The sequence below is a fragment of the Panulirus ornatus genome, chromosome 67 (assembly GCF_036320965.1).
Source record: "Panulirus ornatus isolate Po-2019 chromosome 67, ASM3632096v1, whole genome shotgun sequence".
NCBI classification, from domain to species: domain Eukaryota; kingdom Metazoa; phylum Arthropoda; class Malacostraca; order Decapoda; family Palinuridae; genus Panulirus; species Panulirus ornatus.
Genome location: NC_092290.1, coordinates 1,280,966 through 1,305,277, shown reverse-complemented (window position 1 = coordinate 1,305,277; position 24,312 = coordinate 1,280,966). Strand labels below are relative to the sequence as shown.

The following is a 24,312-nucleotide window of genomic DNA, read 5'->3' as shown; positions in this document are numbered from 1 at the left end:
GTAGACTAGTAACACTTCATTATTACCATTGCTGCCGTCCACTACCAGACATAGTACACACTTCACAATGAACGTAACAGATACTTTTACTGAAAATATCACAACAATGGAAACAACAGCACCAGTCATGCACTAAGCTGCACATGAACGAAGTGTTGACCCACGCTGGGTTATACAGACTATAACCTTTGACCTTTTGACCTAAAAAGCGTGTCACAGCTGGTGCGAGACGTGCTACATAACACTTGGCACAACTGAGAATATTCCAGCCGCTCTATCGCCGTCTACTATTAATTACTTTGACCCCGTAACCTTGACCTCTAACCTCTTTACCTGTGAAGCAGATGACATCTTGACCAGCATGGGTTTGTCTCATGACTCTTTATTGATGGAGAGGGAGGAGCAGCAGCAGCGGTGACCGGGTCAGTTGTGCTCACGACGTTTGATGGTTGGGACGAACATTACAGGACATTGTTGTGTTATCCAGTCGTGAACCTGATGCGAGGGTTCGTTGCAAGCCAGTGTAGAATTGATGATGCTAGTTCGTTGTCAGGGAACCCCGTTAGCACAACCAAGCGACCTTAAGTAATATGGCCTGGCTTTTGACCTGACCCTTACAGGTAAGATTACAGCTCTCTATTGCCTTGTTCAAAGTCTTGGTCATAACGGGCACGAGGATCGTATATTTGTGCTCAAGGGTCGTTATGTCGCGTAAATGATGTAGTTAAAGCTGTTAGTAATCACGGTTTAAAGTATATACGGTACCGGGGAACAATGTATGGGTTAACTGTATATCAGTAATGCTTGACCTTCACTTGTTTCCTAACGTAATAAATGCTAGAAAATCGCTGGCAAAGATACACTGGGATATGTGTGTTACGATCAACGTGACGGACCAGTGGAGTGGAGACTGGTTGTCCAGAGAAGTAACGAGTCACCAGTTCATAATGCTCGTGTTTTGCTGTCAAAGCTTCACATTTGAGTGTTGGTTGGGATCTCAATAAGATTCTACTCATTTTTTGTGTTCATAAGTACTGCATCGTGACACGGTATTGGGCAAATTATTTACTTAAGTACTATAAGGTTGAGTAACAAGCGGCCAGACAAACAGTCGTTCGTATCGCCTGGTGAAAGTTGTTACGACGTTGAAAGCTAGTTAGCAGTGCGGTGTTGCTGGCCGGAGATAAAGTTGACAGTGAAACTTGTTTTTGTGAATATTGAGTGAATTTTCGTATTACATATTACAGGGAAACACGGTGTAAGATTCTCTCTACATATTACGTTATCGTAATTCACAGATTACAGGCCATATCAAGGGCAGCTCTGCGGAGATGACCCTGTACCAAAGGAAAAATTGTTCTGAAAATTGTATTTGCAGCAAAGGAAAAATTGTTCTGAAAATTGTATTTGTACAATTTTGGAAGGAAGCAGTTTTCGGTGTGTCTGCTTGATCTTTGTTACCTCTGTATGTATGTATTAGGTACATACCTGAGCAAACAACACCTTGATACAACAGTGTCACCAAGGACTGGATCACACAAATCCATCCTGAACCGTGGCACACCACCCTTCACGGTCAGCTTGTATGATGATAACCTCCTCGTTATTACTGCATCAGTCACTTGAGTGATACACTCACTCCCCACAGTTGACTCTGTTAAGTCATCAAAGTAACAGAGGGGAGAAACGACAAGACGGTGGGATGATTAGGGAAGAACGCGAGACCGTGGTAACAGTGGGAGGCCACTAGAGCAAGAGGCAAGAGCAGTGTGCCTGCAGACGCGGGCGAGGTCGGACGTGTGTAGGTACAGCTGCTGGCCTCCGCGCTCACGTTTGCTGGCGCACCTTGACTCTGGAGTGGCCGGGCGGCAGCGCAAGTCAAGGGGCATGGCAGAATGTGGCCTGCAGCCGGGATAGGTTGAGGGCTTGTGAGTTCACTCTTGTTCCGATTTCCTTCTGGATGAAAAGTTTCTTTGGAAGTGTATGAAAAACTTCAGGAAAAGTTTTTGATAGCTATGCGACTCAGACCATTTCGTACAAACTTTTATACGTGGAAAGTTTTTAAGATTCTTGACTTTTTGATGAACTTATATCTTGGCAAGGAATAGGTCACAGGTGTAGGTGCGACCTAGCCTGGCTTTAGGTATAGTAAAGACTGGTTATAAAGTGCGTTATGATCGAGTAGGGTGATAAAAACAGAAACTTTAAATCGTGTCTTGTGTACTCATTATGGTGTTTGTCTGTATTGTGTATATTATATCATGGGTCCAGATCTACCGTGGGACTGACTCTTAACAAGTTGATCTGACTTCCCGCTAGTAATGATTGATCAGGTTAGGTAGTAGTAATGTGGTACTAAGTAAGAATAAGGTAAGCAGGATTTTCGCCAGGTTATGTAGTCACAGTGTAGGGAGAGCTAAATACAAGGTGATCTATACTCCTTCCTGTAATGTTTGATCACGTTAGGCAGTTACTTGTCCTCAGCGCTAAAATGATGGACTTATTTGACCACATCTTCAGTCAGAACTACAGCAGGAAACGGTCAGCTCATGTGTAAATGTCATTTTCTTGAAGTTCAGCCTCTTGTTTTTCCTCATACCACTTATTTTCAGGACGAAAATGCAAGGTTTTTAGAGATAGAAAGTACATAGTGTATTTGTTGAGATAATTTATGAGTTCCAGTAGTAAGAGGGTTAACAGTAATCTACTCTTCAAGGCGGAAATTGTCGCTGGTGACGTAAGATATTCTAAGAAAGACTTTTACTTGCAGGACTAGTTAGTAAACTTACCAGAGTTCAGAGCCAGTGATGTAATATATTGTCATGCTCTTCTGCAGGTTGTGTGTGGTAGACGACTGGGGGAGAGTGCCAGGGCGGGTGATGGTAGCGACCTCCAGGATTCTGGCCGCTGTGGCGACCGACCATCCAAACCCCTCCGTACCTACACTAGTGAAGTGATAGTGCTATAGTGATCCCAGTGATGACCGTGATTTTACTGAGACGTCCTGTGAAATATGATGTTTTAAATTAGTGTTAATAGTTTGGTGTTATTTTGTGATACAGAAATTAATTGGTAACAGAATAATAGAGAATCACATTAAGGAGTTGATACAGTGAGTTAACCAAACGAGCGTGGGATTGTTTGGCCGGTGGGGACTGGAGGCCGCTCGGCTGTGCCAGTACTCTGTCGCCGCAATGGACGCCCAGCGAGGGATGGTGTTCCTCATCTTCCTCATACTAGGTAAGTACATCTTTGTGCTTTTATCTGCGCTCTTGATGCACTTGTAGGGTGCTTATGAACCCTTGTGGATCTGAACTTCTTGTTTTCGTAGAACATCACTGGTAGTGAACGGCAGTGACTGAATAAAGTTAAAACTTTCTTTAGCAATAATATTTGAAGTTCGTGGACCATGTACATTTTTGACTGGAGTTACTGCAGTGATTCATGAATGTTGTAGCGTTTGTGTAATATACGTCGAGTTATCTTATGTTTTTGTAAATGATCCTCAACCTGCTTGCGATTTGAGCATTGTTTGGGGTATGTCTGGTGAATATTGCGAGAGATTTTCTCAGGTATTCACAGAGGCAAACAGAATAGTTTGCTTTACCATGGGGAAAGCATTTGTAAACAAGCCAGTAGGATCAACTGCTTGCGGCTAAACAAATAATGTTATGCGTTGGTGGAGGGTTGCTCTAGCTGTTATGTTCATCATATTGTCTTGACCGGAGAAGTCAAAACGATGCTCTGCTCTCTTGCTTAAATATTCAATATCGCAGATATGTGCCCAGGCTGCAAGACTCATCAGTGTCCGGATGTTGGCATTGGTGTATACAAGTCTGGTGGTGAATGATGATATAAATGATGGTCACTCGAGGGAGAGAGTGTTACATGTTACACCCTAATGTATACACCTGCACGATAGGGTCTTGATGTTTTCAGATGATGATGGGGTAGAGCTGCAAATGGTTTTAGGTTGATGTAAGAGATGGTCGCTTTGGCATCCAAGCTGTTGTGCCAGTGTTGCAAGAGCCAGTGGTGGTTTGGGAGAAATAACAGACAACAATGTCGTAGGTTGCCAGACAGTTAAGATGGGTGTTAGACAGTGATGTAAGGCCTTTCTAAGATGTGTTGTCAGGGAACGCCAGACGAGGGTGAGTATGTGGACAGTGTCAGGCATTAGTGTGACAGACGTATCAGAAGATGGTAGGGAAAAACATATTTTAAAAGGGGGAATTTCATACGTTGGTGAGGCCATCAACCAACTTTGTGTAGGCACACTGCCAGACACTGGTGTGAGGGACATGCCAGACACTGGTGTGAGGGACGTGCCAGACACTGGTGTGAGGGACGTGCCAGACAATGGTGTAAGGGACATTCCAGACAGTCGCATGAGGAACTTGCCAGAAGGTGGTTAGAAGGGGAACGTCAGACGTTAGTTTTAAGGGGCTTGTGACATGGTGTAAGGGTCGTCTAGACAGTGGCCAGTGGGTGGTGTGAGGGGTATGTCGGGCGGTTCGTGAGGGGTGTGCCGGATAGTGGTGTGAGGAGAGTGCCAGACGGTGATGTGGTGAGAGAGCCAGCCGGTGGTGTGAGGGGCGTGTCAGACGATGGTGTGAGGAACGTGCCAACGGTGGTGTGAGAGGCGCGCCAGAGGTTAGTATGAAGAGCGTGCCAGACAGGAGGAATACCAGATGTAACATTATTACATAAAGAGTTGTAAGGAAAGTGAAACTGAAAGAGAAGAGAGGAGGTGTTGTGTGAGTAAGAAGACACAACCAGGGCTGGAACACTGGCATGTACCGTTTGCCGCACCTGTACCTTACTTATGTACCGTCTACTGTGTTTACCTCACCTGATGTACCGATCTTACTAATGTACCGTCCACCGTGCCTTCTTACCTGCTGTACCTTCAAACGTATCTATCGTACTGATGTCGGTCAGCCGTACTTGTCAATTAATGTACCATCTACCTTACCTGTCGTACCTGCTATGCCGCCTGCCGTACCCACTTTACCCACTGTACCGCTTGCTTTATCAACCTTATCTGTTGTACCGCTTCCCGTACGTTCCTTACGTGCTGAACCGCTTGCTGTTCCTACCTAACGTTACTCTTGTACCGCCTGCAGTACCGACCTCCCCGCTCTCCTGCTTACTGTACCGACCTCACCCTATTGTTCCCCTTAACTGTGCCTACCTCACCTACTGTACCACATGCCGTACCTACCTCGCTTGCTGGCTCACTTGGGCTCTTCTGTCTCTCTCTTATGTTGATGTATTGTTTCATTTGCAGTACTTGCCCTAAGTCATGTGCCCATCTTCCATAACTCTCACTGAAATATTGTACAAATGACAAATGTATGTTTACAATTAGGTTATTTATGTGTTAACCCTAAGGATCAAGTCAGAGGCCAGTCCATCATACACAAGGGTCACACCGATGTGTTGAAGTGTCGGGTACACTGAGGCGCTACAGTTGTACATTGACGTGGACGTGTCTTAAGATCATAGAACAAAAACCGTTACGGACCTGCATTGGAATTACAGGGTCACTGGCAGTCGTATTCTGTATGGAGACTCATATTGCTGCTGATGAAGAGAGTAGGGCTGTGTGGCATCTTGAGGCACAGTGCTCTGCAGACAGTTACACGTTGGAAATGTCAAATTTCATCCTCGAATTGTTGGTTTGGTAGTAACCTTAGTTGGCATGAAACTTCGCTTTAACATGGATGATGAACAGAAGAATTGTCTGGTTCCAGGGTTGTGGTGGGTTGAGTGGTGCGAGGGCTAATGTCGCTTGGTAGCCTTCGAGTCTCGTGAGTCACACAGCGTCACTGCTCGTACGTTGATCCCTTGTGTCAAGGCAGCGTGGGTCAACTGGATGAGGTTGTCTGCTTTTCTCCCACCCCCGACCTGTAGCGTGGAGGTGGTGCAGGTTAAGGTTGTGACGCCATACCTGCCTCTCATGACGCCCTCGAGATCCTGTATTCCTTCTTATTCATATCTTCAAACATGGAATAGTGAATGATTGTACAGTCTTCACTGAAGTGACGTATATAATTGTGTGTGTGTGTGTGTGTGTGTGTGTGTGTGTGTGTGTGTGTGTGTACCCTACTGTGTTAGGATGAATTATTCGTTAAGTAACCACACCTACACGACTGTGATAGTGTGTGGCAGAACTTTGGTTGCGTAATTGGCCACGAATATATCAACTTTGTGGTAATTATGTAGTTGTGTTGATGGACTGAAAGTGTTAGTAGAATGACGTGAGTGATGTATGGAGGACGAGGAGTGCAGAATGTGGTGTGGTTGGTTGTGAGTGGGGAATGTTAGGTGTAGAATGCTAACTGGGGAAGGTAATGATGTAGGACGTGACAGGTGGAGTAGGGAGTGTTAAGTGATAAGTACAAGGGCAGATTGGTGGATGGCAGCAGGAAGCGCGGCAGGTGTTGTGTCGTGAGATCACAGTAACGCTGGTATTGAGCGACTCACCATCGGTCCTCTCCTGACTCCACCCTCCCAGGTGGGACCTCAGTACCTGTCCTACTGGTACCTGTGATGCTGCCTCTCCTGGTGGTACCTCTATCCCACCCTTCGTCGTGTTGTTACGTGTGGCCTCCCCTATCTTGCTGGTACCTCTGACGTCATCTGTCGTTATAGTAGCGGTGTGTTTACTGTCCTGGAGGCACTCCTGATGGTACCTGTGATCCCACTGTCCTGGAGGCACTCCTGATGGTACCTGTGATCCCACTGTCTTGGAGGCAATTGTAATCTTATCTGTTTCTCAGGCTCCAGGTACCCCTGCTGTCTTTCACCGCAATACCGAGGTTCTTAGCTGCTTCAGGTACATAGGTATGTCCACTTGTCTTCCTCCTCCTACACAGTACCTGAATTTTCTTCCCTCACGAGCTGCTCTTGTTCCTTAGTCTGTTGCCTCGTCTTTTCCCAGCGTATTACCTGGGTCGTCTCCTCTCATGAGCTGCATCCGTTACCATGGTTGTCCTCAGCTGCTGTTCTCCCAGCGTAATCCGACGTGGTCAAGAGATTATGACCATTACTGGTGCGATGCTGGGGTGGGTGTGTGATAATGTGTAGGCCGTATAGTGATTGGTAGCTGTGTTAATATGGGTCCGCTGTTCCTGGTGTGGCCTCCTCATTACCTTCCTCAAAGTCGGGGTGCGTGGCCATGCATGTTTCTTGCCTCATAGTTGGCATTCCTTCGTTCCTGTTGAGCCTCCGTGAGTTCTGACTGGTGTGGAGGTTGCTCGTGGCCCACCTCCCTGTAAGGTTCTCACATATTTACTTTATGATACAGCAAGTGATGATCATATGTGGTGTAGCATGCATGAGGTGCTTTTTGCTCTTGCATTTTCATCTTGGAACAACAGTATATCTCCCGTTACGTTCAAGCTTTAAATGTCAGCTTAGTGGGAAATTGAGCTTTCAGGTAGTTTGACAGCTTGCTAATATGCCCCATAACAATGGCCTGTGAGATCAGTAACTGTTAATTAGTAGACCATGGATGAGACTGTAAAACTTTTCTTTGTAACATATATATATATATATATATATATATATATATATATATATATATATATATATATATATATATATATATATATATGGGAAGAATGATCTCTTCAGGTGATTGTGTACCCGACTGTTTAAGGGCAAATGGATATAGGAAGCGGGAAAAACAGAAGACGAGAATCTCACAGCTTCGCTATACGAGGAAAGGAGGTACCACAAAGCTCATTCCTCATGTGGCTGGTCTCCACATGAAAACTGTTGGAAGTAACAGCAAGTGCGTGCTGCGGATCCAGGTCGCAAGGGCTGGGCCACGCGTTGACATCTCAAGAGGGTAGTGGCGTCAGATGGAAAGGGATGATTGAAGAGAAGTGATAGCAGGAGAGTTAGAAAGGTGGGATGCTTTTGATCTCTCTGTCTGTCTGTCTGTCTGTCTGTCTCTCTCTCTCTCTCTCTCTCTCTCTCTCTCTCTCTCTCTCTCTCTCTCTCTCTCTCTCTCTCTCTCTCTCTCTCTCTCTCATCCCTAACCATCTGCTCCCTTCCTCCCTACTCCTCCTCCTCAGTTACAGCTTGGTTAAGGAGGGCATATTGATTAAGAACTCCAGGCATATTGATTAAGGACATCATTCTCTTTTTAGAGGGTGTTGGAGTGGTGACCATCCCCCTTTCTGGCAATCTTACCCCGTCAGTAGCCGCGATGGGTTCTTGGAGTCGTATGACCCTTGTTGTTAAGGTCAAGGTCCTCCTGCTAGTCTGGCAGCACTGATGCTAATCTCCCGTGAAGAAATGTGGTAGTTGGAACCTCTCATAGTGATACGGTGGCTCAACGTGAGACTTCCTTACACTCACTTCATCATTATATTGACCACGACCCCAACCAAAGATTCCTCTTTCTGTTTTCTGTGCTAAGCGTTGTACAGACTGCCTACTGCTGGGGAAGAACCTAACTTAATTCATGTTACTTGTAAAGCAGACAAATTGCTCGAGAGGACAAGTTTTCTTATACGGTTGAACCATACAATGTGTTCACTAGTATTTTTCCCCCTTCATAGAGGGAGTAATGTAGACAACATGTGTTATGTTGCACGAGTGCTTTGCTGATGTTCCAGTTTCTTTATGTTGGCCACGTGGGGCTGAGGTGTTTTGTGTGCCTACATCCCCTTTAGTTTATTTTTTTTCGTAGGAGCCGACATGGCACGGGCATAAGCCTGCCGAGTCGAAGTTATTTTGGTTGTAGAAGTGAAATGATCAGACTTATGAGAAGAAATTATCCTGAAAGAATTAATCTAAGTTCTACATGTGTTTGTAGACCCAGCGACTGAAAGATGAGAGACGTCACAGGGAGAGAGGAGACGAAAACAGGAAGAGAGTTACCTCGCAGTGATGTGCGAGGAAGTAAGGCATCACAATGGCCAGTCCTCGTATGGCTGGTCTCACTATAGTCTCACTCGAGTGCCTCAGGTCCAGGTTCTGGGGGCAAGAGGACATGCAGAGTGTTCGTAAGAGCAGTGACTGAACCTGTACAACAAAGAGAGGTTTCCCATTATAATGTCTGTGGATGATAATAATCATGAAACAAATATAAGTATTGGAGAAATATCAGACAATAATATTAATGTTAATGGATTATGTATTTCTGTAAAGGAAGCAAAAGTATATAACTTTCTTATGATTAGTTTTAAGTTTTTAGATATCTTTTACCGGAAATCAAAATATGTAATACTGTGTAAATTTACAGATATCTTTTCCATGGTATATGCAATGAATATCAGTTAGGTTCCAACGCTAAACATATCCTAAGAAAATCAATTTCAGTCTATCAAGTGGCACAGCTGTTAAGTTATTTTTGTAGTTTCTGTACTTTGTGTGAACAGTTCATATGTATTCATAACTCTGACTTAGATGATGATTTATGCAGAAAAATCAGTCGCAGAATTAGGGTATGATTTTGTGTGGTGAATGGGAAATATAAGTCATGATAGAGTCAAGTGTTACTGTGAAGAATTATATTAAATTTATAATGTTATGTATTGCGAACCCAATAGTTCAGCGAGACTCATACGTCATGTGAATGGTCGAACATTATTATTCTTTATGATGTTCAGTTATTTTGACAACTTAAAATGTGTATAGGATTACCAGTAACTTGAGGTATCATATACTTGACTGGGGCTGCTGGTGTTGGTACGTGCGGACTCAAGTCTACTGGTAACAAACGATGGGATTTATATCATGTTGCTCTCCCGCTGGAGACATGGACGGTTCTCTTACCATCGACTGGGCAAGAGCGAGTATGTAACAAATTAACATCAGTTGAAGATCAAAAGTCCGCCGTTCTTGGATCTTGTGGCAGTCCTCCGGTCGTTGACTGTTATTGTCCAGCAACACAGTTAGTGTTGCAACTGACCAAGCTATTTTTGCTGTGGCCACAGATGTAAAGTCTTACTGCTGAGTGCGCCATATCTTTTGGCTAGTTACGTTAGTGCCACTCCAGGTTGGGCCATGTGTGATGTAACCACGGATGTTAGTTAGAGGTAGCTAGTTGAACTTTACCTCTCTCCTTTCACAGCTGTTCCATAACCTTCAGGAGTCTTCATGTTGTACCCTCGCATGTTAAGGTCTTGAGTTTTTAAGCCCCACTAGCATGTCCAGGTCTCTCTCTAGCTTTTCTTGCAGCTTGATGGCTCGTGGGTTCTTGGCGTTTTTAAAATTCATTTTCTAGCCTGTTGGAGTTCAAGGTTTGTAAGAATTTTCTAACGTGATGAAGTCTAGTGTGTTGAAACTCTTAGCCAGCATGTTGCTCCCTAAGGTATTAAAACCATTCTGGAGTCTGGGGTTTTGAGCGTCTGCTCCTGTAAGTAGTGTGGTGGCTTCACGTAAGTATACACGATTCTTGTGTGTTTGATTGTTTTCGTATAGAAGTTCCTTTTCTACTGACAGTCAAGAGTATAGGTATTTAGGGACCTTAACCCCTTGCTCTTGAAGTAGGATCTAAGCTTATAAACTTGGAGCATGATGGGGGCTGAGCTTTTAAGCCTGTCTAGCATGGCTTAAGCTTTAAAGTTCCTCAGTTATTGAAGTCTAAGCTTTTAAGTTCCACTTGCCTGGTGGGATTCTACATTTAGTATGGTAGGGTCTGGTGGTTCCAGTTATAATATAGCACGCTGGAAGACGTTGTTTGTTTGTTCAAGTTGCGTGTTGGTCTTGTGCAATGTTTTGGTAAACTAAGACATTTGGCCATTATTTGAGCTGCTGTTTCTTTTACCACACCATATATATTTTTTTTCAATTTGTACCTGAATTTCTTCTCTAGCTAATATGAACTGAGTGAATGTGTGTCTTGTGTGTGTGTGTGTGTGTGTGTGTGTGTGTGTGTGTGTGTGTGTGTGTGTGTGTGTAATTACGTATTTATACTATTGGAAGGGGGGGAGGGGAGTTATACTTGGGGCCCCATCTCGTGTATGTGTGTGTGTGTGTGTGTGTGTGTGTGTGTGTGTGTCCGTGTGATAAAAAGCTATGATAGACAGGTTATCTCCCAGTGGAGCTACGTCATGAATGTGATTGCATGATTTTTTTTTTTATTTTCCTAGAGAAACTCTGGCCTTGATAGTGGACAACGATCATGAGAATATTATCATTGTGTGACGTCAGATACAAACATATAAGGAGAAGTGAAGACATCGGACGGACAGGGACGTATGCAGTAAACATGAAGAAAAATATTTGGGATAATTTTCTAGTGTATTATGATGGCGATTCACCTGCTGGATTTTATATCATGTCAGGGAATGTTTTAATTTGCATAATTTTCACCAACTTTAATCATGATCAGATCCTGAACCTAAAATTTGGGGAGGGACAGCGAAGCGAGGTTCATCCCTGGCTCCCTCCCATGAGACTGTCCATTACCAGCTGGTCCAGAGGTCACGGCGGGAGGCACCAGACATGCGAGGTCACCGGTGTGTTACTCCCACACTATCGTTGGTCATGTATGTGACCAGCTCTACACCCCCCCCTACCCCCACCCTCCTGGCTGGAGGAAAGGCATCGCGAACTTAGGAAACTGAAATGTTTCAACATATCATTAATGGGTTTATAGAAGGGATCTTTGAATAATAGGTTGGTGTAGGGTTAATCATTTGCCGTATTTCTGACTATATACACTTTCAATCTGCTCTTCAATGTTTTCCCCAGTGAACAGGAAGTACAGTATTGAACCAACCTCATCAATGATTTCTCTTACATTATCTTGGTCAGGTTACAGAGACGAAGCTTTCGAACTTTGGGGATGAGAGCAGCGAAATGTTGGAATCCTCTCGAGCTAAAAGCCCTTGGAGGAGACTGTACTCCCTTGTGTTGACTGACGATTGAACAGTTGTATATTGCGACATGGATGTTGTACATGTTATATAAACTAGAACCGTTGGGTCAAAGTCGTATGGGCACAACACGCGTTTTCATTCCTCGCATCAGAATATTCTTTTCTGTATTGATTCAAGATTATATGTTATTTTGTATTTCCATGGTGATCATATATATATATATATATGTATGCCCCACGAATGCAAAACTTCCTCCACTTACATAATTAGATACATACATTCATACATACATACATACATACATACATACATTAACATTGATATGAAATAGAATACAAAAAGTGTGCACCTTTCAAATGATGGATGAGAGGAGCCTATGTTTGTGTTACTAGAGACTGGCTTGGGTTGAGGTCGAGAGGTCAGAGGTCAGGTCACGAGCAACTCTAGTGCCCCCAGGGATGCAGTGCGTATAACAGGCTTTACAGTTTTTGTGGAGTGTTCCTCCAGTGTGTTAGCTCCTCATCTATATCAGACTTTCTGATGTAGCTTTTCTCTGCTGCCAACCGTATATGGTGAAATGTTGCCATTGTTGTCAGCTACACTTGGTAGAAATTTGCCATTGTTGTCAGCCGTGCATGGTGTACCATTTGTTGCCAGGTGTCCAAGCAGACGGAATACTCACGTACAGTGGCCACTTGAACCTAGTATGTATCTTTGTCATTCACACAAAATCGCCAGAGCGTAAATATCTTCAGATTTTCTGAAATAGATAACTATGAAATACAAGTAGCTTCACTAACGTACAAAGTACCTTCATCCTGCACTCATTACTTAATAGCTTCATATGGCAGGTAACGCTGCAGATTTAGCTACAGTGCACAATTTTCCTCTCGGTTCAGTTGTATGTAAAAATTTCGGTAGTGTTGGAGTCAACTGTTTTATGTTAACGTTGTGTTGTTTCATCCAAGCCATGAAAGTGAGCCTCACCAGCTGGCGAGGCAGAGTACAACTAAGACTACTGTGGAGCGCCAACGTGAGGCATATTTCTTGATTTACACGTGATAAATCCAGGAAGATATTGTACCCAATCTTGACTGAAAAGTCTCTGTCTGTTGCAGTGACAAACACAGAAATCTTGGTAAAGCATCACCTCCGAAATCAAAGTTTACCATGGACGTCATAATAAGAACATTGTAAGCATTCGGGGTCCACAGCAGTTCATCTTACTATCTGCAAGTCTCCTGCCCTGAGCACTCTTGCCTTCCCTTTCTCGCAGTAATGCTGCCACGTCGCTGGGAACATTCTGTTCTGACACAAGTGCTATGTCTTTTCTTTCACTGCGTTTAACAACAGCTGGTTTGCAGGTTGACAGTGAGCACCCTTGCATGCCTGCCAGCGCCATTATCATCCAAAGGATGGATCGAGGTCATCACCTGTACGTATATAAACACTGTGAGTTGCTCTAGATTTCAGACCAGGTATCTGAGGGTAAGGTAACTCATCTTGGCCTGCCGCAGTGGCCATGACCATGTCAACAATCTTCAAGTTCTATCTGCTTTACCATCCTGTCTTCATCTCTGGCATATAACCTCGTTGAAGGCCACCACGTGTACTGTTATCTGCCTTTCCTGTGCACTCATCGCAAGCGGTGGGGATACCTCCAGTGCTGCGGCCTGTGAGGTTGTGAACAGTGTTGTTATAACCTGTAGCTTACCTCACTTGTATGTAACGAGAACAAGACATGTCGTCGACATTTTGATGTGTCCAAGAGGCACTCGACGTTTCACAACTCATCCCTGGATTCGAAGTGAGAGGGCGAGTTCCGCAGTGCGCTTCCGTTGCGTAAGTTTCTGTGCCTTACTTGTTTCTCTTCCACAACCTCTTTTTTCCTCCGAAAGTCGCGTCCCACCGATCCACCGGGCAAGCCAGGTTGTGTGTGAGCCCGGGCAGCCTGCAGGTCGCCAGGTTGAGTGGCACGCCACCAACCACCCACACAAGTGGTGAATCAATGACTCCTCCTCCCCTAAACACACACACACACGCAACCCAACCCAACCCAGCCCCCCTCCTCTGCTGGTTGAAAGGCGAACATCATATTTGGTGTCTTAGAAACATCACAAGCCTAATATATATATATATATATATATATATATATATATATATATATATATATATATATATATATATATATATATATATTATTCAGTTCACTTAATTACTCCATTCACTCAACACTCTTATGCAAATAAAATACATCTTGACGTCTGTACTGATAAGTTTCTTGGTTCATTTCACGTTCATTTTACCGCTTGGCCTCCAACCTCTCATTGTAACTCATTACTGTAAATTGTCATCTTTGCTACCATCGTATAGACCTTCTCTTTTTGTTCCTCGTTCTCTGTGTGGTGACCAAACTTAAGAATATTTTAGTTTTTCCAGATTTCTATGTGAAAAGTTTGGTGAGTATTTTCTCATCCTTGTATTTGAATGTGACTTTGATTTTTGTCAGTAGACATTTGTCCCCTTCCCTTACTATTCTCCTGAGGCGGGGCTTTAGCGTTAGGTCAGGTACAATGTCGACTCCCAAGGTCCTGTCTCTCTCTCTCTCTCACACACACACACACACACATTCCGGGAATATCATAGTATCATAATTTCAAAACATTCTCTGCCTGAAGATGTTTCCTTCCCTCAGAAACACCCAGGCATGTGCTCAGCGGTCCCATATATACGTACATCCATATAGACACAAATACTGTCACGCACTTATACACACGGGAATTGATGCACGCACCGCAGGCGAGGCGCTCTCGTGTCCGGGGAGTGAAGGTCCACTACCCTCTATAGCCTTAGGCCATTCCTCTCCTTGATAAAGGCGCCTCCCTGATCAGACGTGGCCCATAGACTCTCTACAGCCTTTGGTTGTCGTGGCCTTGGTAAGGCCCTTCCCCTGACCATCCCTGGGCCCCATATAGAACTGTCGACGTGAGCTGAATACCTGCTCAGATGCGTTGCGGACGAGTCAACCTTGCGGGACACACAGGCTAGCAGACGTATGTGTGAGAGTGGCTGCAGACTGACAGCTGTACGTCGTGCCTGCCGTTGACCTATAGAAAATCCTTTGGCTGCGTGTGGCGTGCTGTGTTAGGGACCGGAACGACTCTGCAGGATTGGTGCAAAGTGGGCGTGAAGACGGTGCAACAGAGAGAGAGAGAGAGAGAGAGAGAGAGAGAGAGAGAGAGAGAGAGAGAGAGAGAGAGAGAGAGAGAGAGAGAGAGAGATCCAAATCTTCTGTGACTGCCCTGAAGAAAAGATCCTTACCCTGTGTGACTGGTCAGCCTTGTTTGTTGGTATAATTGCGCACCGAGGGACGGCCGTGTCTGTCTTGGGCGTCGTGAAGCTAGTGGTGCTGCTTGTTAGTCACGTGTACGATGGTTGTTGACGCTGTAGGCAGCCCTCGGTGTTCAGTGTGGTGATGTACAGCGTGTGGTGTACACGTAAGAGTAAAACTGTAAAGAATTTAAGATTCAAAACATACAGATTAACTTTGTATATACATATTTTTTTTGTTTTCATACTATTCGCCATTTCCCGCCTTAGCGAGGTAGCGTTAAGAACAGAGGACTGAGCCTTTGAGGGAAATCCTCACTTGGCTTCCTTCTTTGTTCCTTATTTCGGAATTAAAACAAGAGGGGAGGATTTCCAGCCCCTGCTCCCACCCCTATAAGTCGCCTTTACGACACGAAGGGAATACATGAGGAGTATTCTTTCTCCCCTATCCCCAGGTATATATATATATATATATATATATATATATATATATATATATATATATATATATATATATATATATATATACGAGCATGAGGTGTTGAGAGTGCTGATATTTCTACAATTGAATGTTACAGACATAGTTTGCACTTGAAGGCCGGCCGACACAACTCTTGCTCACCACACATGACTGACCTTCAAGGGGAGAGGCTGCTACCGCTTGTGACTTTCATTGACTCACAAAGACGGATTGAACACACGGGTCACGCACATGCGTACACACTGTAACTGGCACGGACAGAGGTCTGACCTGGCTTCCAAACACGGAACACGTACAGAGCGGCACTCCAGGGAGGAAGGAGGGCAGGAGAAATATTGTAGTCCTGACCCGGGGCTTGGCAGGCCCTCCCTACCTGTCCTCCGCCGGAGAGGAATAATACATAGTGGCGACCTGGTGAAGAAGGTTCCATGCCGCCCCCATGGCCTCTACTGGTGCCTTTCAACCTCTCCCCCACCCACTCTCGTAGACCCCTCAACTTTCGCCAGCCTTTTACCATACCAGTCAGATATCTTATTTCATTGTTCCTGGCCCTCTGGCAGACACCTTTTCTCTGTCTTCTTTGGCAGAGATATTAATTTTCTTTCTTCAGGCAGTCGTCTATCTCCTTCCTATTGTCTGTGGTAAACAGTCTGCTTGTCCTCTCTGGCAGACAAACCGTTACCATACCTCCTGCACCACCTCCTCGTTCTGCCTCTGCAATCTTGACTCCTTCTGGTTGCCCTCTCTTCTTCTCCCTCCACCTCTCCCCCATCCTCTCCCTCACTCTCCCCCAACCTTTCTTGTCTCATTCACACAAGGTCACTCGTCCTCATGTAATATTAATTAATGTCTCTACCCGTTTCACTTTAATTTATGATATCACATTCCCTTCCAATGTCTTCCATCTTTCTTCACTTTTAATTTATGGTGTAATGTTTCAAAAATTTTGTGTCCAGTATTCTATTGTTTTGGAATGACTTTACTATCTTCCGTCTTGTATCATTAACAACCTTGTTTCTCTGATTTTCTACTCTCCCACATTATCTCTCATCTTGCTACATTGTTCCGAGTCTTCCTGGTATTTCTCCTGTCACGTCTTACTGTCTTCACCTCTCTCAATCATTTCCCATCGGGAGATGTTGTCTCTACAGCTGCTTTATTGTCTCCATCTCTCTCACTTCGTTATCTTTCCTCTCATTGTATTATCTTCTTTATCTCTCGGTAATTTATTCTACTCTTGTCTTATTTTCTCACTAGACTTTGTTGTCCCCACCTAGTTTTATTTTGTCTCATAACTTTGCCAGTTTTACTTTATTGCTTCCTCTCAGTGTATTTCTTATATCTTATTCTGTTGTCTCGTCTCTTTATTTTTCTTTTCGCCTGATTCACTTTTTGTCACGTGTCACATTACACTACCTCCCGTCCCATTTGTTGTCTTCCGTTCCACCTCACGTTCCGTGCCATGTTGTACCCGTTGACTCACTTGTCATGCAACAGTTCTTAGTTACATTATCTCATCTTGCCATCGTTACCTCACTCACTCTTCCAGAACTTTACTCTCTTGGTCTCTCCTGTTCACTTTCTCTTCACATTTTATCTTTTTCTTTGACAATGTTTTTTGCTTCACTCTATCACTCCCCTCGTCGTCAACATCTCTCTCTTCCTCTCCCTCACTGTTACTTCTTCTTCCTCACACTTCCTTAAACTCTGATATCAGAGACCTCATGCAACCTTTTAGCATGGTTTGAATGAGCAGCATTTCCAGTGGAGAAAGAGTTGGCAGGTACAGATGACCCAGAAAGAAGCAGGTGCTCTGGTCTGCAGGTTGATGAATGATAAGGTTACGTATGTTTTGTGTGCTGCCTCGCGTGGCTTGTCGGTCGTTTTCGTTGTCGTACGTCACGCTTAACCTCCAGCTTAACCTTAGTCACAACTGGACGAAGTGTAAATCATGCAACATTTTATGTGTGTTTCCCAGCAGCAGAAGGAATTGATAATGTCTCAACACACAACTGTGGCTGGATGTTGATGCCTATGATAAATAAAAGGTTTAGTGTGTGGACCTTAGCATGGCTCAACTCCAGGATAAGACCTTTCCGGGTCTTGGAACTTCATGCAGAAGTTTTTGATATTTCCAAACTCTATTTTACTTCTAGTGATCATGTTGCCCTACTGGCGACACACGTGTCCTGTGGGACTCCCGTCTTGTATGTACAATATGTACATATGTCAGTAATAGTAAGAGACCTTTAGGCTTTATTGTATGGAGGTTGATGTTTTCAGAAATTCTCCCACTAGAATATTCATTTAGTGCTAAATTCATATACACAGAGATGGAGGGAGGCAGAGAGAGAATATCGCTGGGAGAGAAATAGATATTTCCGATGGTGAATTATGGAATAATGTAAGCGGACAATAGCAGGAGGGTTGTTGATGAGGATTAAGGTTAAGACTCGAATGGCCAGGGTCATGTGGTTCCTAACCTAACCTGACCCACCTCATCCTTAGTTCGGCCACTCTCACCACCACATGAATTCCACACACTTCGAAAATCCTCCACAGTACCAGTTCGTCCAAACCAGACCTCAATGGGCAGAGCGTCTGGGTGGCTGTGGCTGGCCCGGCGCCTCGTTGTGTGCAACAATTCTGCCTAGCGACTCAGGCCTAGATATGTGCACTAGGTTGGGCTCCACCCTTTAGGCTGCTGTCCGGTCTTTAGTCGCTCACTGACACCACCTGGTGTAGTGATCGCACTTCTTTTTGAATTCCATATCTCTGAGCACACTCCTTGGTGACGATGCGTGGTAACGTTATCGCTGGTGTCTGGTAAAATATATTGCCCTTAGAACGCTCTTGTAACAGATCCTCCTAGGAAAACTTTGCGTACAATTAAACTAATGATGATTTACGAAGTCAACTTGGAGACATTTCTCTCATTTTTTAATTTCTGTTCCTAATTGCTCTTCATTATTGGCATATCCCATAGTTCGCTCAATGATAGGCACTTGGGTAGCAGTAGAGAGCTTGGCACCTGAGAGCAGGGTTGGACACCCCACTTGTGCCAGCCTTCTCCATTACTGAGGAACTCGGGACTCAGGCTGCTAACCCACTTGGCTCTGAAGGCTGTCTTAGGACTTGCTAGTAAGACACTTTTCGACCCTAATGAATTTGGTGTGTGCATAGCTCTGACTTTTGTTGATATTGTTCGTGTAAGGTCATGAGCCAATCCTCCACTGTTTACCTTGGGCACACAAACAAAATTATGGAAAAACTGGCAGCCGGCAGATGTATTTTCGTCTTTCTGAAAGAGCTCCAACGTATTCTAGTAGCACTAGCTCCCAGTGCCTTATGTTACTGTGGCTCCAGATTACTTTACTGAAATTGACGCAATTTTTGTAATTATGTGGAGGAAAATGGAGACATTGGTAGATATATGTATAGGCATTAGTGCCCACGCGCGTGCTTAGAGGAGAGGGAGGTGGAAACACAAACACACACACACACACACACACACGGGTAGTGTTGGAAGATAATAAGGTAGAACGTGTATCTGTCCGGAAGCTCCTAACATGGAGACGGGAGGCCGCTGGCACTGTCCTATTAAGATGTCTGGCCAAGTTGGGGCAAGTTGGGCTGGAACGGAGCCCTGGGTGGGTAATTTACTGCCGGTAATAGCCCAGGGTCCGTGCCGGGGATCACAAACTTTACCATTGTGGCAACTTGTGGTTCAGGTCTCGTTACAACAACGTGTCTGTATTAATTACTTAACCTCTTGAGCAGGACGGTGCGGGTGTGATGGCTTGGCCTTTGACCAGACACTTAAGGGTCAGGTTAAAGGTCAGGCCATCATACCCAGGGGTTGTACTGTCATGTTTAAGGGTCGTAAGGTCGTGCTCACGCGTCGAATAGTCATGCTGTAGGGTTGTGAGGTCGTGCTGAAGAGGCTCAGAACTTAGATGGAAACACTGGTGATGGTGAATGTGATATGGAATGTTGTCGATATTACGTGTGGTCACCAACCACCATATACTACGTTACGAGTGTTCCTGCTTCAGGTAACCAATCATACCTTGTGTTCTACTGTGATGCTCGTGCTGAGTTGTACTGCTTGTACAGGCGCGTTCGTGCGTGCGTGCTTGCCTGCGTGCCACTTCAGCATTTATTTCTCTCGAGACTGTGAATGTCAGACACTGAAACTTTAGGTATGGTGGGGAGTCGAGTGCGTGTGTTCTAATATGATGGTTTAGTAATGCAACCTTGGCATACCTGACTGTGACAGTTCCCTCTTGACATGCTTTTGACGCTCATGACGGACGTAGCCGTGTGGGGGACTATGAATTATCTATTGACCGTAGTCGTGTGAGGAGCTTTGAATTATGTATTATCTATTGGTTTTGTTTGAGTCTCATTTCATGCCTTGGAGACGCAAAGTGTTCCTTTCCTGTTGGTCACTGCTCTAGGTTGGTCCGCTCTGTAATATTCTAATATTTAGTAACTTACTTGGCAGGGACGAGATTATCATGATTACCTCCAAGAGTATGTTTTACAGTGCATATTTTGTATTATCATGAAAGCATGTTTCCTGCAACATACAAAATATGATCATGAAACGTGAATGAATCGTCAGTGTTACAGAAATGATTCCTGCAGAAGGTGCGCGAGACAGTAAACCACAGCCTTCTGAACCACCCTCCCTCACCACGACAGCTGAATGTGTGCTGTTTATATCTGCTAGTGAGGTACTTGTGGATTGGCTGAGTAGTGGTGTGTGTGGTGATGGGGTAGGGTGGGGTGAGGGAGGCAGGTTGAAGATCATGTTTAGATGTTTGACGGGAGATCATGTTGACGTGTATGACGGAAGGCTAGGGTGGAGGTCATGGTGAGGTGGATGACGGGAGGCCAGGTTGGATGTCATGCTGATTTGTTAACTACGGCATGACCCATGTCATAAGAGACAGGCGTGTATACGAACAACACTACAGTTACGTAGTGCCTCGTCTGTGTCTCAGGTCGTCAGACAGCGACAGTCTTGTGACATTTCTGCATTGTCGACCAGTCAACGGCCCTGGCAGCCAGGTGACGACGCTGGCAGGCAGGTGACAACCCTAGCAGCCAGGTGACGACCTTGGGTGCCAAGTGACGGTCCTGACAGCCAGGTGACGACCTTGGCAGCCAGATGACGACCCTGGCAAGTAGATGGCGACACGTGCCTGTGCTGTGTAAACGATGTGGTTGTATTTGTTCAGTATGACAGCCTCGTCCAGTTTTACTCTAGTTATGATATTTTTTGTACATGTACAAAGTGCATTAACCGCGAGGATGTGTCTGAAGTCAGTCAGTCTGCTTAATAACGTTGACGTGGTGTGTTGTTGTTAGCACATCTAGGGAGTGCGTAGATAGTGTGTGTGTGTGTGTGTATGTGTGTGTGTGTGTGTGTGTGTGTATGTGTGTGTGTGTGTGTGTGTGTGTGTGTGTGTATGTTTAGCTAGGTTCTGTCTGAAAGAGGTTACACTGTGAGTGAAGAGTCGCCTTTGGCGCAGTAGTCTCCTCGAAGCACTTGTTACCCCAAAGGAGTCCACATTTCCCTGCTGTTGGAAGTAGCTCAGCCTTGGGATGCGGAAGTCTTTAAAAAGAGGTCCCGGGCACCGGCAAGAGTCTCTCACCTGACCTGGTCCTGGTGTAAATGTCAAGGAAATAGTGAGATGTAGCATGTCCAGTCTTGGTGAGTGTTCCAGTGATGCTAGGATGTGACGGCCTGGCCCCGGTACCGTCGAGGGCACAACTTGACGAAGGTGAAGACGTTGTGCTAAACCAACACTGACGGTTCTCTTCTGGGATGGTTTAGCAGTCACCACTACACCCATCACCATTCTTATATAATGACACTAACATATAATTTCTATCCATTTCTATTATTTCTTCATACTTTAAAGTTCCTTTATCCATTGTTTCTTTTCTTATTTTTCCCAAGTCTGTGTGTGCTTGGCAAAACATTTTAACCTATGTTTCTTGCATGTTATATTGTAAGCAGGCTGGGACATCCTTGGTCGTGATATCCAGAGCAAGAGAGGCAATGTTGTTGAGCCATTATTGTGGTGTCTGTGTTGTGTGTGGATGTGGACGGCAACACAAGCGTCGGCCAATACGGTGTCCCTTCCTCCCACCTGTAAATGAGGGAGCGTTCCTAGTGTGTGTGTGTGTGTGTGATGCAGATAGTTAGTGTCATGTTCAAGCACACTCACGGGGTTTGAATTAAGTGGGTTTACAGGATGATATTAGATTGTTATTGCTGTTCAGTGAATACGTTTAGTTGAGTTGTTGCCATGTAGTGTTGGTTGTGTTGGCCAGTGGTGTTGGTTGTGGTAGTCAGCATTGTGGGTTGGTTGTGCTGATGCAACTCGACATGAAGCACTGGCCTCACTTTACAAGCCGTGCAATAACGACGCGTATGAACTACAGTTCATTTCAGTGATAGAAAAACAAACTGCGATAACGACCCAAAGCGTTGGTTGATGTCATTAAAACGACAAAAGATACTTTTACCCAGTAAAGTGGGAAGGAGTTGTCGTGTTGTGTGTCACTTGGCGGGTGTCGTTTGCTTGACGGTGTTGCAGTGTGAGCGTGCTGGTGCGAGGAGCCTTGTGAATGCTCTTACTCTGTGTGCTGTATGAATACTGTGTTGTGCTGCTTGCTTAAGGACGGTGTTGATGCTGTGAGAGACTGTTGTCGTTGTGAGTGCAGACCAGGTAGCCAATATTATCTGTTTTCTCACTTCAGGTGGTGTCATCAGTTCGACCTAAGCGTAATCCATCTAGAGGAGATATTTATTAAATTAGCAGGAGGAACCTTTGATTGTACAAAGCAGAGAACGCCTCATACTGGGGTAGAACTAGGCCAGGATATGTTATTACAATAGGTACACTTGTTTTGTCTGAATTCTTACAGACGATGTTAAAAACCAAAACACGCAGAGCTCTTGAGTTTTTATTGTGGGTATACGTTGCGTCTGTTGTGGGTACTGGCAGATAGTGGCCCATTAAAAACCCAATTTGTTGAGCATTTGTGTGGCCTTAACCTGCACCATCTTTGTAGAGAGTATGACCACTGTTTTCCTCAACTACAACAATAAATAACCGTATTATTTGTTTACTTACAATTCTCGGACCGGACAGTAGTATTATGATTATATATATATATATATATATATATATATATATATATATATATATATATATATATATATATTTTTTTTTTTTTTTCTTTTTTGTTTCTTATTCTTTCAAACTATTCGCCATTTCCCGCGTTAGCGAGGTAGCGTTAAAGAACAGAGGACTGGACCTTTGAGGGAATATCCTCATCTGGCCCCCTTCTCTGTTCCTTCTTTTGGAAAATTAAAAAAGAATAATGAGAGGGGAGGATTTCCAGCCTCCCGCTCCCTCCCCTTTTAGTCGCCTTCTACGACACGCAGGGAATACGTGGGAAGTATTCTTTCTCCCCTATCCCCAGGGATAATATATATATATATATATATATATATATATATATATATATATATATATATATATATATACATACATATATATATATGCTCTTTTCTTCCGCTCGTTTTCTTTTGGGAGGAAAAACGTGAAGGTTGTGGATACGATAAGAGTATTTCCATGCCCTGTGTAATGCCAGAGGTTTGGTTGGAAGATCGTAGACTTGTAGGTACACACACGCATGTATCCTGCATCAGACAGACCCATGCCGTCAGGTGTCTCGAGGTGCCGCCCTCACTGGCCTAGTGGCAGCCTCTGTTGCGCCTGCCTGGCATCCCTCCACTGTGGCCCAGCAGACCGCGCCTTGCTTGTGGTGAGGATCATTTGGCGGGTGAGTGCATCGTTTGTCTTCGTTTGTCTCCGTCTTCGTTTTGGTCTCAAGCACGTCAAGCCATTCATCTCGTGGGGTTTTCGATTAAGTTCATTTTTCTGGACTTATTTCTTTCATCTCTGGTCCTTGTTGGTACAGTTATGAGTGTGTGTGTGTGTGTGTGTATCTGTTTTTCTTCTTTCCAGTCTCTGGTCAAGAGAGCAGTTATTATGCCAGTTGTTTGACCGTTACCTCATTTACAAGTAGGCTAATATGTCTCGCTGTAGTCTCGCGTCATTGAATTTTACTTGTGTTTTTTCCTGAATCTATACTGACCTCTCCTTCACCCGCGTCTCATTACTCATGCTACTTGATTATGTTTTATTCTTTGTATGTCGGTCTTTTCCAGCTTTGCTTGTCCTCTGGTTAAATCTCTTGATATAGAGAATTACATTGACTAAAAAGGTAATCACCAGTTGCATGCGTGAACTTTTACCAAGAAATATTGATGAGTAGATATTACAGTAGTGTGGTGGTGTTACTGTGGTGGATGTAGTGGTGGTGTTACTGTGGTGGATGTAGTGGTGGTGTTACTGTGGTGGATGTAGTGGTGGTGTTACTGTGGTGGATGTAGTGGTGGTGTTACTGTGGTGGATGTAGTGGTGGTGTTACTGTGGTGGATGTAGTGGTGGTGTTACTGTGGTGGATGTAGTGTTGGTGGTACTGTGGTGGATGTAGTGGTGGTGTTACTCTGATGGTGTGATGATGGTGTTACTGTGGTGATGTAATGAGTTATAGGTCACCTCA

The 24,312-nt window shown here is 44.5% G+C and overlaps 1 protein-coding gene across 14 annotated transcripts in view; it reads left to right on the top strand.

Moving 5' to 3' along the window:
• LOC139747051 (uncharacterized) overlaps positions 1-24,312 on the top strand; it is a 1,040,326-nt gene that overhangs the window by 79,044 nt on the left and 936,970 nt on the right. For 9 of the 14 annotated variants that reach the window (XM_071658815.1, XM_071658818.1, XM_071658817.1 and 6 more), the window contains exon 2: positions 3,063-3,240. In XM_071658815.1, coding sequence (XP_071514916.1) covers positions 3,195-3,240 — 46 coding nt within the window. In that variant the 5' untranslated portion in view covers positions 3,063-3,194. Of the gene's footprint in view, positions 1-1,774; positions 1,929-2,836; positions 3,241-24,312 lie in introns of those variants that run through there. The other 5 variants (XM_071658823.1, XM_071658822.1, XM_071658821.1 and 2 more) reach the window with 2 other exon arrangements.